At 37.1% G+C, this 15,670-nt stretch overlaps 4 protein-coding genes across 7 annotated transcripts; 3 read left to right on the top strand and 1 right to left on the bottom strand.

The window, feature by feature from the left end:
• LOC104717493 lies at positions 1,818–7,287 on the top strand. Of its 3 annotated transcripts, none has more exons than XM_019230845.1 (10): positions 1,818–2,236; positions 2,341–2,514; positions 2,644–2,765; positions 2,867–2,904; positions 2,993–3,033; positions 3,124–3,276; positions 3,369–3,595; positions 3,704–3,862; positions 4,770–6,070; positions 6,140–7,287. In XM_019230845.1, exons 1-10 carry the CDS (start codon positions 2,166–2,168, stop codon positions 7,040–7,042), a joined length of 3,189 nt encoding a protein of 1,062 aa, XP_019086390.1. In that variant the 5' UTR covers positions 1,818–2,165; the 3' UTR covers positions 7,043–7,287. The 3 variants fall into 3 exon arrangements, with proteins under 3 accessions (XP_019086390.1, XP_019086389.1, XP_010433372.1); XM_019230844.1 differs by having other exon boundaries at positions 2,990–3,033; XM_010435070.2 differs by having other exon boundaries at positions 2,990–3,033; positions 3,704–4,465; positions 5,373–6,070.
• Positions 7,953–9,326, top strand: LOC104717492. Its single transcript, XM_010435069.2, has 3 exons — positions 7,953–8,114; positions 8,214–8,419; positions 8,874–9,326. The coding sequence occupies exons 1-3, from the start codon at positions 8,025–8,027 to the stop codon at positions 9,097–9,099; spliced, it is 522 nt and encodes a 173-aa protein (XP_010433371.1). The 5' UTR covers positions 7,953–8,024; the 3' UTR covers positions 9,100–9,326.
• LOC104717491 (protochlorophyllide reductase B, chloroplastic) lies at positions 9,706–12,246 on the top strand. Of its 2 annotated transcripts, XM_010435065.2 has the most exons (4): positions 9,706–10,061; positions 10,152–10,680; positions 11,476–11,834; positions 11,928–12,246. In XM_010435065.2, the coding sequence occupies exons 1-4, from the start codon at positions 9,900–9,902 to the stop codon at positions 12,081–12,083; spliced, it is 1,206 nt and encodes a 401-aa protein (XP_010433367.1). In that variant the 5' UTR covers positions 9,706–9,899; the 3' UTR covers positions 12,084–12,246. The 2 variants fall into 2 exon arrangements, with proteins under 2 accessions (XP_010433367.1, XP_010433370.1); XM_010435068.2 differs by lacking the exons at positions 9,706–10,061; positions 10,152–10,680 and adding an exon at positions 10,839–11,390.
• LOC104717490 (stem-specific protein TSJT1-like) lies at positions 12,523–13,903 on the bottom strand. The gene is made up of 4 exons (XM_010435064.2): positions 13,539–13,903; positions 13,209–13,449; positions 12,994–13,114; positions 12,523–12,899 (listed from the first exon to the last, which is right to left on the bottom strand). The coding sequence occupies exons 1-4, from the start codon at positions 13,748–13,750 to the stop codon at positions 12,721–12,723; spliced, it is 753 nt and encodes a 250-aa protein (XP_010433366.1). The 5' UTR covers positions 13,751–13,903; the 3' UTR covers positions 12,523–12,720.

Below are 15,670 nucleotides of genomic sequence, written 5' to 3'. Positions count from 1 at the left end.
TTATAAAAACAAACAAAACAATTTTACTTTTTACAGACAACGCAGAACCAAGGAAAGTTTTCCTCATGGAGTCATGGGCATTTTTCTCAGTCGTTTTTTTTTTTGTCTCTTATTTTCTGATTGATCATAAAACAAAGAGCTGTTAACGTTTAAGTTATTTTATTTTTCTAAATGAAAATCTAACAAAATATCAAGAAAAGTAATAATGAAACAATAACCATTCATTTCTCGATATCCTTTGACAAGAAGTATAAGAAGATTAGTACTTAAAGTAGCTACAATTGATCAATCACGTGACCCACATTAGAATTAATCATAATACTTAATGTTTTCGTATAATAATTAATTACAAACACATCTTCACTGTGACTATTCTTGAGTTGGTTCCCTACAAGTGGTTATACCTTTTGACAATAATCTTGTGATATTAATTAGTGAAGCATATGTTCTAACTAACAATGGAAAACTTTCTGGTGATTGGCCACTTTACCATCATTAATGATTAAAATTTCCAACCTTACACAAATAAGAAATTTCTATAATATTTGAGATGTATATGTTCAAATATCATCATGTAACATATCAGAAACTAACTGCATCAGATTTTTTTTTAATTATTATTCAAGAAATTTTGAACATACACATCTCATAATCAGTATACCAATCAGCTCCTGAATATTTCTTTTTGCAACTTATAATTGATTTTTTTTTTTTTAATCACGTATCTTATGCAACAAGGTCGCTCCTTTCTCCATTTCACATGGCAGAAATATTCAAATACTTGTAAAATCATTGTGTACTTCGATTGTCTCCCCTCCAAGCTAAGACAAATAATAATTAGTAAACATCACAAAACTTCATACTGTCATTTCTGCGATGTATTTTCTACTATTATCACCTTTTGTCTCTCTTCACACTCAATTTTTTTGACATGTGACATGTCAACTAACACTTTCATTTCCATCAACACACTTGTTTATTCGTAGGGATATAATATATTTCCATAGTATAATTTAAGAAAATGTTATGTTGTCATGTAAATATTTCTATATATTCTCCCATCACAAATACTACAAAACCTGAATATTGGAACTTGAGACTATTTTAAACAAATACCAAACTTCCATGCAATGCACCAGTCGAAATAATATATCTTTACGAAGAAAAAAAGAAAATAAAAATATATAATTCGTGAAAATAAGGATGTCTACCTACTTTTCAATGGTACTCCCTCCAAGTGAAAACAAGGTAGACATACATTTGAAGATAAAGGAACTAGTCTTTTTGAAGTATGCGCTACAATCATCTTAGCTTCGAGGTCTCGTATATACGGAATACTATGATTCAAAGTGATAAAATTCCATGAAATGATAACAAGAAAATCTATATAAGAAAAAAAGTGTAGATGAAACACAATTCAATAAAATTATCCGGGAATACAATCAAGTTCAAAACAAACTAAGTGATTAGTACTGCTAATTCAGTATCATTATTGCATAATGATAATGATAATTCAGTTACCCGTATTCAAATCCGTATTTCGCATATTGCTGAAAATAGAAACTTTTTACTGCATCAACCCTCCAAGAAGTACCAATCGTTTACTCTGCCGTAATTTTGCAAACGTTTGGCAAAGATTATGATAAGTGGAAAACAATACTAGTAGTAGACTAGTCTATTACTGTATACGTATAGAGAATCTAGAATATGTGTCTGTCTACCGGTGAAGTGGGGTGTGTCGGCGTAGAGAACCAAGGGACCCCAAAATTGATAAAATTAATTAAATACAGTATTTAATTAAAGGGGAAACAAAAAAAAAAAAATCAAAAACCTTGCTCATGTAAAATCCTCTCTCCTCCTCCTCCTCCTCCTCCTCCTCCTCCTCCTATTGCGTTCATGTGAATGTCTGAGTCTTAGCTTCATTGCATGTGCTCACCTTCTGGATCTCAATCAGTTCTACAGCTTTTTTTCTTCTTTTAGTCTCTTCTCTATCCCTTAGCTGTCACGAAACATTCTCTTTCACTCTTCCCCATCTCTCCAACTAAAAAATCAGAAATTTATCAACATTCTTTGAACACCACCACAACCATAAACATCCATAAGACAGTGTTTCAATTAAATTATCCAGTCTTGTCTGAAGAGACAAAAAGATTCAAACTTGTTTTATGGGTTCTTTAATGGATCCAAGAACAAGACTTGACTATGCTCTGTTTCAGCTCACACCCACCAGAACAAGGTAGTTTCTAATTTCCTTTCTTCTTCACAATTTTTTCTTATAACACAAAAGTCTTATATGTTTGATGATTCTCTTAACTCTTTGTTGTCTCTTCTGTTTCAAAGATGTGAACTTGTGATTTTCTCTGGTGGGGAGAACGAGAAACTTGCTTCTGGGATATTTCAACCGTTCGTTACACATCTCAAGAGCGTTAGAGATCAGATTTCTAGAGGTGGTTACTCCGTTACGCTCCGTCCTTACTCCGCCGTTCCTTGGTTTACTAAAATCACCCTTCAGAGGTATTAATTAGTGTCTTCGTCTCACTCCTATATAAAAAGTTAAGAACTTTATGTCGTGAACCCTAAAAAGTTTGATGATTTCTTTTTTTTTTTTTTTTTTTTTTTTTTTTTTTTTTTTTNGGGAAAAAGATTTGTGAGATTCGTGACCACTCCTGAGGTTCTTGAGAGGTCTGTTACATTAGAGAAGGAGATTGAGCAGATCGAGGATTCGATTCACTCTAATGCAGCCGCCATTGCCGGCGAAGCTGAAGGTATAATATGTTTGGTCACAAATTTGGTAAATCTCCTAAAGAAGAAAAAAAAAAATTTGATTTTTTTCAACATTGTGTAATCTGGTCCTTAATTTATATAGGAAACGAGTCTTCTCAGAGGTCTACGGCTTTGTCAAAGGTGAGTTTTTGATCTTTCTTTTACTCTCTTATATGCCAAAATTAGAGTTATTAGCTTAATTGTTGTTGGCTCTGTTAATGTGTAGAAGAAAGGGGAAACTGATGGAGACACTGTGGAAGAAAATTCTAAGTAAGTATTTTTTTAGTAGTCTTTCTTTTATGATCTTGTGGGTTATGTGAAGTTGATTGATTCTGATAAGTGGTGGAATGAATGGAATAGGGTTGGCCTTCAGCGTGTACTTGAGAATCGCAAAGCAGCTTTGTGCAAAGAGCAAGCTATGGCTTATGCTCGAGCTTTGGTTGTTGGTTTTGAATTGGACTATATGGATGACCTTTTGTCTTTCTCCGATGCTTTTGGAGCTTCACGTTTAAGGTATGTAGCTAAACCGTTCATGTCACTGTCTTGTTTGTGGGCATTTGTAACGAATATTTATGAATGAATATTGTGTGTTCATTTGTGTCCAGGGAAGCATGTGTTAGCTTTATGGACTTGTGCAAGAGAAAGAACGAAGATAGAATGTGGGTGGACCAAATCACGGCTATGCAAGCATTTCCTAGGCCTGAATTATCCTTCATGGGTGACTCTGGGATCGTACTCGCTGGTGAAGAGAATGATTTGTTGAATGCTACTAACTTAAAGCGTGGAAACTCCATGGATGCGTCGAGCCAGGGTAGCTTTGAGACTAACCAAGGTCCTTATAAGCATCAATTCTGTATTATTCATTAGATGTTTCTTGGATTTGGTTTCTTTCTGGGGGTTATTGGTTAGTAACTAAAGCCGAATTAACCGTGTTGTGCAGAAGGGAGAGCTCAAATGGCAATGCCATGGCCAAACCAGTATCCTCAGTACATGCAGAACTTCCAAGGACATGGGTATCCACCTCCTTATATGTTTCCGGGTATGCAAGGCCAGACACCATATTACCCTGGGAATATGCAATGGCCTGTAAATATGGGAGATGTGGAGTCAAATGAGAAATCTTCCAAGAAGAAAAAGAAGAATAAGAAGAAGAAAAAGAAGTCAAAGCAAGATGAATCTACCGAGCCAAGTGATGATTCTAGTGCTGAGACTGAATCAGAAAACGGAAATGAAGGAAAGAAACAATCCAGAAAAGTTGTTATCCGCAACATAAATTATATAACTTCAAAGAGGAATGGAGCAAAGGAAAGCGATTCAGAGGAGTCTGAAGAAGAAGAAGAAGAAGGGTTTGTAGATGGAGATTCCATCAAACAGCAAGTAGAAGAAGCTATTGGCTCACTAGAGAGACGGCATAAATCATCTTCACGCCGTCAGAGGAAACACAAAAGTCACGACAATGATGATGATGATGATTCAAGTAACAAGGAAACTAAGGGGAATGATAATTGGAATGCCTTCCAGAATCTTCTTTTGAAAGACAACGATTCAGAGCCAGAAGAATCACTACGAGCATCATCATCTGCGTTAGACATGGAGTCTGAAGTTGTGAGAAAGAGAGAACCAATTTCAGATGATTCGTTCCTGGTTGCAAATGGGAATGAGGATTGGGGAAGAGAGACCAGCATCACGAAATTGGATGCAGGTGAGAATGGTCGGATGATAAAGAGAGGGAATAACTATGATGATGAGATGTTGAATCCAGGTCGAAGCGATGAATCAAGAAGCTATTCGCAGGCAGAGATGTCGATTTATGATGGAAAGCTCAGAGCCAGAAATGAGGCAGAGGAAGACCGGTTCATACGTAACCAAGCAGGTCCGGACACAGATGCAAGTCTTGTCAAAACACTTGTAGGAGACCAATTCCACTTAAGTAAGAGCAGTGAAAGAGATGTCCTNCCAGACACCATATTACCCTGGGAATATGCAATGGCCTGTAAATATGGGAGATGTGGAGTCAAATGAGAAATCTTCCAAGAAGAAAAAGAAGAATAAGAAGAAGAAAAAGAAGTCAAAGCAAGATGAATCTACCGAGCCAAGTGATGATTCTAGTGCTGAGACTGAATCAGAAAACGGAAATGAAGGAAAGAAACAATCCAGAAAAGTTGTTATCCGCAACATAAATTATATAACTTCAAAGAGGAATGGAGCAAAGGAAAGCGATTCAGAGGAGTCTGAAGAAGAAGAAGAAGAAGGGTTTGTAGATGGAGATTCCATCAAACAGCAAGTAGAAGAAGCTATTGGCTCACTAGAGAGACGGCATAAATCATCTTCACGCCGTCAGAGGAAACACAAAAGTCACGACAATGATGATGATGATGATTCAAGTAACAAGGAAACTAAGGGGAATGATAATTGGAATGCCTTCCAGAATCTTCTTTTGAAAGACAACGATTCAGAGCCAGAAGAATCACTACGAGCATCATCATCTGCGTTAGACATGGAGTCTGAAGTTGTGAGAAAGAGAGAACCAATTTCAGATGATTCGTTCCTGGTTGCAAATGGGAATGAGGATTGGGGAAGAGAGACCAGCATCACGAAATTGGATGCAGGTGAGAATGGTCGGATGATAAAGAGAGGGAATAACTATGATGATGAGATGTTGAATCCAGGTCGAAGCGATGAATCAAGAAGCTATTCGCAGGCAGAGATGTCGATTTATGATGGAAAGCTCAGAGCCAGAAATGAGGCAGAGGAAGACCGGTTCATACGTAACCAAGCAGGTCCGGACACAGATGCAAGTCTTGTCAAAACACTTGTAGGAGACCAATTCCACTTAAGTAAGAGCAGTGAAAGAGATGTCCTGACGGATGACTCGTTCATGATCCATTCTCGTGTTGAGGGCCAAGTAGAAGAGTCTCGGTTAAGGACTGACATCATGGACTCTGATGTTTACGGAACCAACCGACAAGAAAACAATGCCTCGGAGTTCACTTCGCATGAACCAGATGACCTTTTCATGGTTCTTGGACGGGAACAAGATGTTAAACCTACATTGTTACCATGGACGCCTGAAATTGACTACGAGACTAACACATTGGCTCAAAAAACAAGCAAAGTCGATTTGGAAACTGCCACAAAGGCCTCTGCAGATGAAAAAACCTCAGATGGTAAAGAAAAGAAGAGTCGTGGTATTTCCAAGGGGAAAGATGCAAAGTCAAGGGCATCAAGTAGACCTGACCCGGCTTCAAAAGCCAATAGACCTGCTTGGGGAAGTAGAGCTGCTGCCTCCAAGACCAAATCTCAGATGGTAAGTTCGCACCACTTTTTGTCTTTCTTGATTAGTTTTCTTTTCTCATCTGAGTTTGGTTTTTGATAGGAGGAAGAGAGAAGGAAGAGAATGGAAGAACTTCTAATTCAGAGGCAAAAAAGAATTGCGGAGAAGAGTTCTGGTGGTAGTGTATCCAAGAAAACTCCTCCTGCTACCAAAACGGTGAAGAGCTCAGTAAAGAACGAGAAGACCCCAGAAGCCGCGCAGTCAAAGGCTAAGCCCGTACTGAGAAGTTCCACCATTGAGCGCCTTGCTGTTTCCCGGACCGCTCCAAAGGAGCCACAAGGCCCACAACAAAAACCAGTAATCAAAAGACCATCAAAACCTTTAGGAAACAAGACAGAGAAATCTCAGGACAAGAAAACGAGTAAAATAGGTCAATCCGATGCAAAAGGTCTAGAACTTTCTCGTGACCCGAGTCTCGAAATCAAGGAAACAGTGGTGGAAGGTTCACAGTCTTACTCGTCCGTAAAGCAAGTTGAAGACCTTCCTGTTGCTGCTGCTCCTTTTGCTGATGATTTCAAAGACATTAAAGAGTTACATAGCTTGCCATCAGAAGAAACGGATAGAGCAAACAACGGACCGAATGAAATCATAGCCGATGTAACAACCAATCATCATAAAGTACAAGATCAGAATGTTCAGGAAACAGTCAAGAAGTCACCTTTTTCCGACGACAAGCAAATTACTACAAACCATTATTCCGAGGATGTTGGAGAAGTCCAGATTTCACAGGCAAAATCAGTGTCTCCGAAGAAGTCAGTGACATTTTCAGAGACAAACATGGAGGAAAAGTATTATTTCTCACCAGCGGCCTCAGAGATTGACGTATCGACACCGCCAGTGACTGAAGCAGATCATTCTAGGAAGAAATGGAACAGTGAAGAAACGTCTCCCAAAGCAACAGCTAAAGTTTTCAGGAAGCTTCTTATGTTTGGACGAAAAAAGTAAAACCTGGAGTTACGAATTCTTCTCCGGTCATATCATCATCATCTCTGTTTTGAGACGACGTTGTGTCGAGTATAGTTGAAAAGCCCGGTGTCATATTTTTATTCTTTTAAATATTTCTTGTGTGATATTAAATACTATTTTTTCTGTTATCGGTTTGATTTGTGTCTGTTTATATTACTTCGTTGATGTGTTGTTTATAGCATTGAAAGTGCTTCTCAATGGAGTGTAAGAAGTTGGTTTGGCGAGTTTGAATAAGATTCTTTTGGATTCTTGTAACTAAACTATTTGATTGATGATCATTAGAAAGGAAAACAATACGAAAGCATAATATGAACGATTTTTAACTCAAACAAAAATAATACTTTCTTCTAAAAATTCGGTGCGATGATTCTTCAAATGTAAGCAATTTGGTTCTGTTAGATTGATGAAGAAGTCTCAGCGGTACCATAAGCATTCTTCGGTATTTTTATCTTTATTTTGGTAACATGTTCCCATCAAGTGGGTATCTAATTCCCCACGTTATATTTTTTCACGTTCTAAGCATTTGTTTTTCAAGCTGTTCTCCATTTTTGAAACTTAGTTACGATCAAAAATTCAGCCACGTAAATTTTATAGAAATTGTACTTTTAAACAAAAAGAACTCATAGTTTTCTTTTTAGTAAGATACAGCTCAATATATCTGTTTCTGGTTTGTTATAAACAACAGAGGATTCTCCAACAAGGAAGCTCTGTCACTATCTTTTGCACTAAGCATCCTAGACTAGACTACCATATTCCTATTTTCCCCAATTTATTAGATAAACTTTTCCTATAACACAAAAGTAATTTGAAGAAATAAATAAAGGTGAAACACCTATTTCAAAGAAATGGTAACGTGTCTTTTTCCATTAGGCGAGACGATCCAATCTGAACAAACAAAGTTGTCTTTATATCTAAAGAAACATTTTGTGAGAAAGAGAGAGAGAGAGTAAGGTGTGAGTCCATGGCGTCGAAAATTGTATCAGCCATAGTCCTTGTGTTCAACCTCGTTGCCTTTGGTTTAGCCGTTGCTGCTGAGCAAAGACGAAGCACTGTGAGTCACATCTTTACAACAATATATTATTTGAGCAAGATGATGATTTATGTGATATCTCTCTCATAATATTTTGAAGTTGAATTTTTCTTGGGGCAGGCAAGGGTTGTGCAGGACACTGAGGTGCAATATAACTACTGTGTGTATGATTCGGACAGAGCCACAGGGTATGGAGTTGGCGCCTTTTTGTTCTCAGTGGTTAGTCAACTCCTTGTCATGTTCGTTAGCCGTTGTTTCTGCTGTGGAAAGCCTCTCAAGCCTGGCGGTTCACGTGCTCTTGCCCTCGTTCTCTTCATTGTCAGCTGGTAAGCTATATACTCTTTTGTTGTTATAACTCAATTAGTTCATCAGACTTCTAGTATGGCGATTTTGACCGAACCAAAACTATATATTTTTTTACTTCACAAGAAAAGTTGTAGCAATAATGGAATATAAAATGATTCAAATTCACAATCAAACATAGACAATAGTGTGGTCTTGGTTTATATTATTTAAATTCTCATGAATCCATCATAGTATTAAAATTACATTAATAAGTCTAATGACCAGGTTACAGATTTTCATTCTCTTAATCTAAATTACCAAGCATCTTGATCTGTTAAAAAGCCAAACGTGCTTGTTAGCTTTGTTACTCATCCAACTGTGCTTCTATCTATCACTGAATTGATAAAGTGCAAAAAAGAACTCACAAGCAAAAGAATCCGAAATTGTGCTAATATTTTTACATTTTGATTGGTGTTTTGTTGGCCAAAAAAAAAGGATGTTCTTCTTGATAGCGGAGATATGTTTATTAGCTGGATCGGTGGAAAATGCATACCACACAAAGTACAGGACAATTTTCATGGACAATCCTCCTGATTGTCAAACTCTTCGTAAAGGTGTCTTCGCAGCCGGAGCCTCATTTGTCTTCTTCAATGCTATTGTCTCTCAATTTTACTATTTCTTCTATTCATCTGCTGCTGAAGCCTCCCTTTCACCTTACTAATTCTTAACCAACATATAAGTTTTTTTTTTGTTTTTTCCTTTGCGCTATGTGATATGCTAATATCATATTTTCGGGTTGGTGTTTTTTTAATGTATGACTGCAAACTTATTTGAAACTGAGGGTACTATTGAGTTTTGTAGATTGATTTGTATGGATATATTTTTTTTTGGGTTTAATGTTAATTTTTGTATGGTTATTAATTGAAAGTGTTGTTTTTAATAAGGTGAGAGATGTGATATCCCCATATATTATTTGACAAACTGTGGGATGTTCATATTAGTTTCAATCCTAAATCTTTTTGATTCTAGATCAAAACCATGGTTATCAAAAGAAAAAGAGAGGACAAGTTATCCGAACACGAGAGCAACTAGTAGCAAGCAACTAGCTCTCTCTCTCTCTCTCTCCCATGCTACAGAGGCATGGAATCCCATCACCAATCAGCAATGACCATCCCATATTGTGCAACTGTTCCATTTTGTTTTAAACTGAAATTGAATAGTAATGGACAATAAAATAAAATATCTAAGAATTAAGGAAATCTAATCCACGAATTCTCATTGGGTATTCAACGATGACGTGGCAGATACCTTGTGTTCAAGATAATGCTATCCACACAATCTTCTGTGACTGACCACTGTAGGGACCAATCTTCTCTTGTCTGAATCTCACCTCCCCCAACTCCTTTGTGAGAGTACATATACGCACACACTCTCTCTCGCAAAATATCCTCACTCGACAGTCTTCTTCTTCAAATCGCTTTTTTTGCTATATATCTCTCTCTCTCTGTTCGAGTACCAACAATGGCTCTTCAAGCTGCTTCTTTGGTCTCCTCTGCTATCTCTGTTCGTAAAGATGCGAAATTGAATGCTCCTTCATCGTCTTTCAAGGACTCGAGTCTCTTTGGTGCTTCCGTTACCGACCAAATCAAATCCGATCATGGATCTTCCTCGTTAAGATTCCAGGTACAGAACATGTCTCTGTTCTGACGTTACGGTGTTGAATAAGCCTTCTTATGCGAATGGTTTAGTAATGTTTAGTTGATTAATATGCAGAGAGAACATAGCTTGAGGAGTGTAACAATTCGAGCACAAACCGCTGCGACTTCAAACTCTCCGGTTACAAAATCCGTGGATGGCAAGAAAACGTTGAGGAAAGGAAATGTGGTGGTCACGGGAGCTTCGTCTGGGTTAGGTCTAGCCACGGCTAAAGCTCTAGCCGATACAGGGAAATGGCACGTGACAATGGCGTGCAGAGACTTCCTTAAAGCCGAGAGAGCTGCTAAATCCGCAGGGATGCCTAAAGGCAGCTACACTGTGATGCACTTAGACTTAGCCTCGTTGGACAGTGTGAGACAGTTCGTTGATAGCTTCAGGAGGACAGAGATGCCTCTCGATGTTTTGGTCTGTAATGCTGCGGTTTATTTCCCGACAGCTAAAGAGCCTACTTACAGTGCAGAAGGGTTTGAGCTTAGCGTTGCGACGAACCATTTGGGACATTTTCTTCTCGCAAGGTTGTTGCTTGATGACTTGAAGAAATCTGATTACCCTTCAAAGCGTCTCATCATCGTTGGATCCATTACTGGTATTGTCTAGAATCTAATATATATATAGCCTACATTGCTAGCTAAGGGAATGATTCTGATCATTATATCTTTGTTTTGGTTTAGGTAACACTAATACATTNGTCTCTGTTCTGACGTTACGGTGTTGAATAAGCCTTCTTATGCGAATGGTTTAGTAATGTTTAGTTGATTAATATGCAGAGAGAACATAGCTTGAGGAGTGTAACAATTCGAGCACAAACCGCTGCGACTTCAAACTCTCCGGTTACAAAATCCGTGGATGGCAAGAAAACGTTGAGGAAAGGAAATGTGGTGGTCACGGGAGCTTCGTCTGGGTTAGGTCTAGCCACGGCTAAAGCTCTAGCCGATACAGGGAAATGGCACGTGACAATGGCGTGCAGAGACTTCCTTAAAGCCGAGAGAGCTGCTAAATCCGCAGGGATGCCTAAAGGCAGCTACACTGTGATGCACTTAGACTTAGCCTCGTTGGACAGTGTGAGACAGTTCGTTGATAGCTTCAGGAGGACAGAGATGCCTCTCGATGTTTTGGTCTGTAATGCTGCGGTTTATTTCCCGACAGCTAAAGAGCCTACTTACAGTGCAGAAGGGTTTGAGCTTAGCGTTGCGACGAACCATTTGGGACATTTTCTTCTCGCAAGGTTGTTGCTTGATGACTTGAAGAAATCTGATTACCCTTCAAAGCGTCTCATCATCGTTGGATCCATTACTGGTATTGTCTAGAATCTAATATATATATAGCCTACATTGCTAGCTAAGGGAATGATTCTGATCATTATATCTTTGTTTTGGTTTAGGTAACACTAATACATTGGCGGGTAATGTACCACCAAAGGCGAATCTAGGTGATTTGAGGGGTCTAGCGGGTGGATTGAACGGTTTAAACAGCTCAGCTATGATTGATGGAGGAGATTTCGATGGTGCAAAGGCTTACAAAGACAGTAAAGTCTGCAATATGTTGACAATGCAAGAGTTTCACAGGCGTTACCATGAAGAAACTGGAGTCACTTTCGCTTCGCTTTACCCCGGTTGCATCGCCTCCACGGGTTTGTTCCGAGAGCACATCCCGCTCTTCCGTACCCTCTTCCCTCCCTTTCAGAAGTACATCACTAAAGGATATGTCTCCGAGACAGAGTCTGGCAAAAGACTTGCTCAGGTAATAAAGAAACAAAATGTTATTTTTGTAGCTTATTAGTCAAGGAAATACTTTTCTTCCTGTGTACTAAACAATCGAGTTTGGTTTGATCAGGTGGTGAGTGATCCTAGCTTGACAAAATCAGGGGTTTACTGGAGCTGGAACAAGGCTTCGGCTTCTTTTGAGAACCAGTTATCAGAAGAAGCAAGTGACGTTGAGAAGGCTCGTAAAGTGTGGGAGATCAGTGAGAAGCTCGTTGGCTTGGCCTAATAATCTTGAAATCTCTTCCTTCTGATAAGACCCACTCCGTACCAATCGATGAAACCTTTAGATGTCTGATTCTATTGCGAAGTTTTTCCTTACTGTCTGTTGAGTGTAGATTCCTTGGCGAGTAGCCCAAAATAAAGAAATAAAATTGGCGAATCTTCAGCTTTCTAAACAGAACAGTTAGTTATATACTCTGTTTTGTCATCTTACACTATAGTTTGTCAGCCTCTCTCTTAACGCATTTAGCTGAAAGAGTGAAAAAAAAATGTTAAAAAGTTTCCATCGACTCCTAGTTCAAAACCATGTTCACTCTTAACTTCCGTTGTGTAGTAATATTAACATGTCACCCCACCGACATTAACAATAACACTATTTAGACAACCCTATAAAGATTAGGATAAAACAAACAAATTAAGCTCCTATACATTGTTACGTTTTCAACTGAAAATCAATGAGTCTATTGGTTTTATTGTCTGACATAAGATAGTAGAGAGAAACAGAAGATTGAAAGCTATTCACAGTTTTATTCATGGCATACTACGGAATAGTCCTGGACTCTCAGTCCATAAGTACTAAAATAAAAGTGGAGAAGAACAACAAGTGCGAAAACGAAACCATCTTTTGAAAGTTTCCAGTCTTTTCAGAGAGTCCAATTGGCTTCACTTCCTCGACGAGGGATACTGTTAACACGATTGTAAACATCCACCTTGAAGTTGGCACCGCACAGAACTCCCTCACTGTCCACTCTCGGCATTGCTTTTATCTTGTTCATCGGATGCTCAAAGCTCATTAACCCTCCTTCACTATGGAACATACACCCTGCCAACATTCATCAAATACATATAATAATTACACATACATCATTACACCAAGTCCCAAGTATTTGTAAAAGCATATGTAGATTTTATTGTACCTGTAGGAAATGGAGCAAAAGATTTGGCACAGCCTTCTTTAATAACATCCAAATCATCTGATATTACAACAGATCCATCAGCAGCTATGCCCCAGTATAGCTTCACCCCTCCATCAGATCCCTACATGGATTACATCAAATTGATTTCTCAAATCTTCTAAACATCAAAAGTGATTATAGAAAAAAGGGATTGGACTGATTTTTTGAAGTAGTACCAGAGCCGTGAAGACAGAGCCGGCTTTGCTATCATAAACAACAAAGGCAAAGCTACCATCTAAGTCTTTAACGACCTGATCAGCTGGATAAGGACCTCTGTCTCTAAGAGTCCTATAAGCTTCGATCACAAACATGGCCTCGTTTGTTGTCTTGGTCAAACCATACTGTCTGTTTAGCTGACACAGATTGTTCAAGCTCCCAAAGAACAGACAGTAGATATCATCATATCCACAAAACAACCTAAAAAACAAAAAAAAATGAAGATCAATGGAGCAGAACCTTAAATCAGAAGATATAAGCAGGATCGTGTTCTGTCTAGTGCATGTTACCTCTGGTGGATGGAGAAGGAAGCAGAAGGACGAACGTAAGCGAGAACAGCTGCTTGTCCAAAAGACATGGAGAAAGTGTTGAGAGGATAACGAGATAAGAAATCGTTTAGGGTTTCTTCAGGAAGCTTTGGTTGTTTAGAACATTTCTCAGATGCCGGACTGTTGAGTTCCTCAGGCGGATGAGCAAACGCCTCGTGAAATATAGCCAACATTTTCTTTTGACACAGAGAACCCAAAGGATAAATCTATAAGAAGAATCTATAAAAGGAAGAATGAAGAGAGTGACAAAGGTTTCTTGAGTCTTTTTATATGTATTTGAAGCGGTGGGCTATAATATTTGTTTTAGTCCGTTGTCTGTTTTACTTTGATTCCTGTGGGAAGAAAGAAGTAACGTTTTTGGATGAGATGATGAGACTATTCCTCCTTCTTCTATGTTAGGGGAGGTATTAGTTTAGGATTTAGAAAGAATTTTAATGATTTTATGTTCTAGCTGATTGTTAAAATCATTGAAAATTGAAAGTTAAAAATGAAGGATTCTAAGAGATTGTTTAGGAAGTTTTTTAAAATTTTGATGATTTGTTTTTTCTAATCTTGTAAAATCTTTCTATTTGATGAAAGAGTTTTCATGACTTTTGTTATGAAAGAAATGATATAAAATCCTAAACTAATAACATAAAATTTGAATTCATTAACAATTCAAGATTCTTTTGTTTTATTTGAATAACATAAAACTTTTAATGACTTTATAAAACTCTTAATCCAATAACACTAGATTTATCAAGATTTTAAATAACTTTTTACAAATCCACAACCAATAACACCAAATTTTTAAAGAGTTTTTAAAAGTTTTGATTGAATAACAACATGTTTTACCTAACTTTTAAAGTCATTAAAATTTTTTCTAAATCCTAAACTAATACCTTCCATAAGACTTTTTAGTTGTTAATGGACGAGTTGTCTATGTCTTATTCGTACTTATCTGGTTTGGGTTTTGCTTACATTTTAAAATTAATCGAAATGAATAACAAAGATGATAGGAGACACCTAGAGTATATATATACTAATACTAGATAGGTATTTGCGTTATGTTTTATTTAAGTTAACAATAATAACACCCACACGCACAAAAAAAATCTAATTCTAAATTTATAATATTTTTAAAAAAAATGATAGAAAAGAAAAAGAAATTTCTGAATAACGTGTTTTATCTATTGTAAGAAATATCAAAATACTGTAAGACTAGTGACAATATTCTATAATTTTCAACAAAAATATGTTATATAATTTATATATAAATTTGTATATTTAGGAAATTACTAAAAAGTAAAGTATAGTTTTTAGGGACGTCCTATAATTTTTGTAGTGTAGTGAAGTTTTTGTCTATAACTAAATATGGATTTGCACCTTTAACTAAAATATGTAAGTCAAATTTTCTGTAATAAACACCGTAGTATCATCAAATAAATAGATCTTTGCTATAGTTGGGATATATTATTTGTTTTTACATTTGCCACTGATATGTATATGTTTTTCAATTTAAAGGTTTGGATGCTAAAATTGAATCTATCTCTCTGCGTAGTATTTTAATGGATTATTCAGCGGAGAATAGTGGGAATTGGTAGGGACATGAAAAAGAGATGTCAGTGTCACGGGATAAGCATTCTCTCGTACTTTTATGTATTCTTATCCTTTCCTTTTCCTTCTTCTTCTTTTTTTGCTTTTTTCCGGATAAATTGATTTATCCATTTCATAATATTATTGATTTTTTTGGTAACATTTTTATGCCATTTATCTTATACTTTTGTTAGGTTGTTATCTTTATAGTTTATATACACAACATACCAATTTACCATGTTCAGTATCTCATGATCCATACAGTTGTTGACTTACCCACCTATTTTTACATTGTCATGTACTGTGTAGCTACATGAAATTTAGTACTCTCATATTAAAACTACGTTTCATATTTCCTTTCTTTTTTCAAGTTTTGGTAGAGAAAAACGACGTTATGTGCGATGTGATTCCCGATATTTTGGTGGTTTTCCGAGAACTGAACAGTCAGTACTGCAGAATCTTGCATTATCCACCTCACCACTGTCACTGCCATACTTGTTAAAAACTTATTTTAATAT

The sequence above is a fragment of the Camelina sativa genome, chromosome 10 (genome assembly GCF_000633955.1).
Source record: "Camelina sativa cultivar DH55 chromosome 10, Cs, whole genome shotgun sequence".
Classification (NCBI taxonomy): Eukaryota; Viridiplantae; Streptophyta; class Magnoliopsida; order Brassicales; family Brassicaceae; genus Camelina; species Camelina sativa.
Note: the sequence above shows the minus strand (reverse complement) of the source record. Positions and strands in the feature narration are given on the sequence as shown.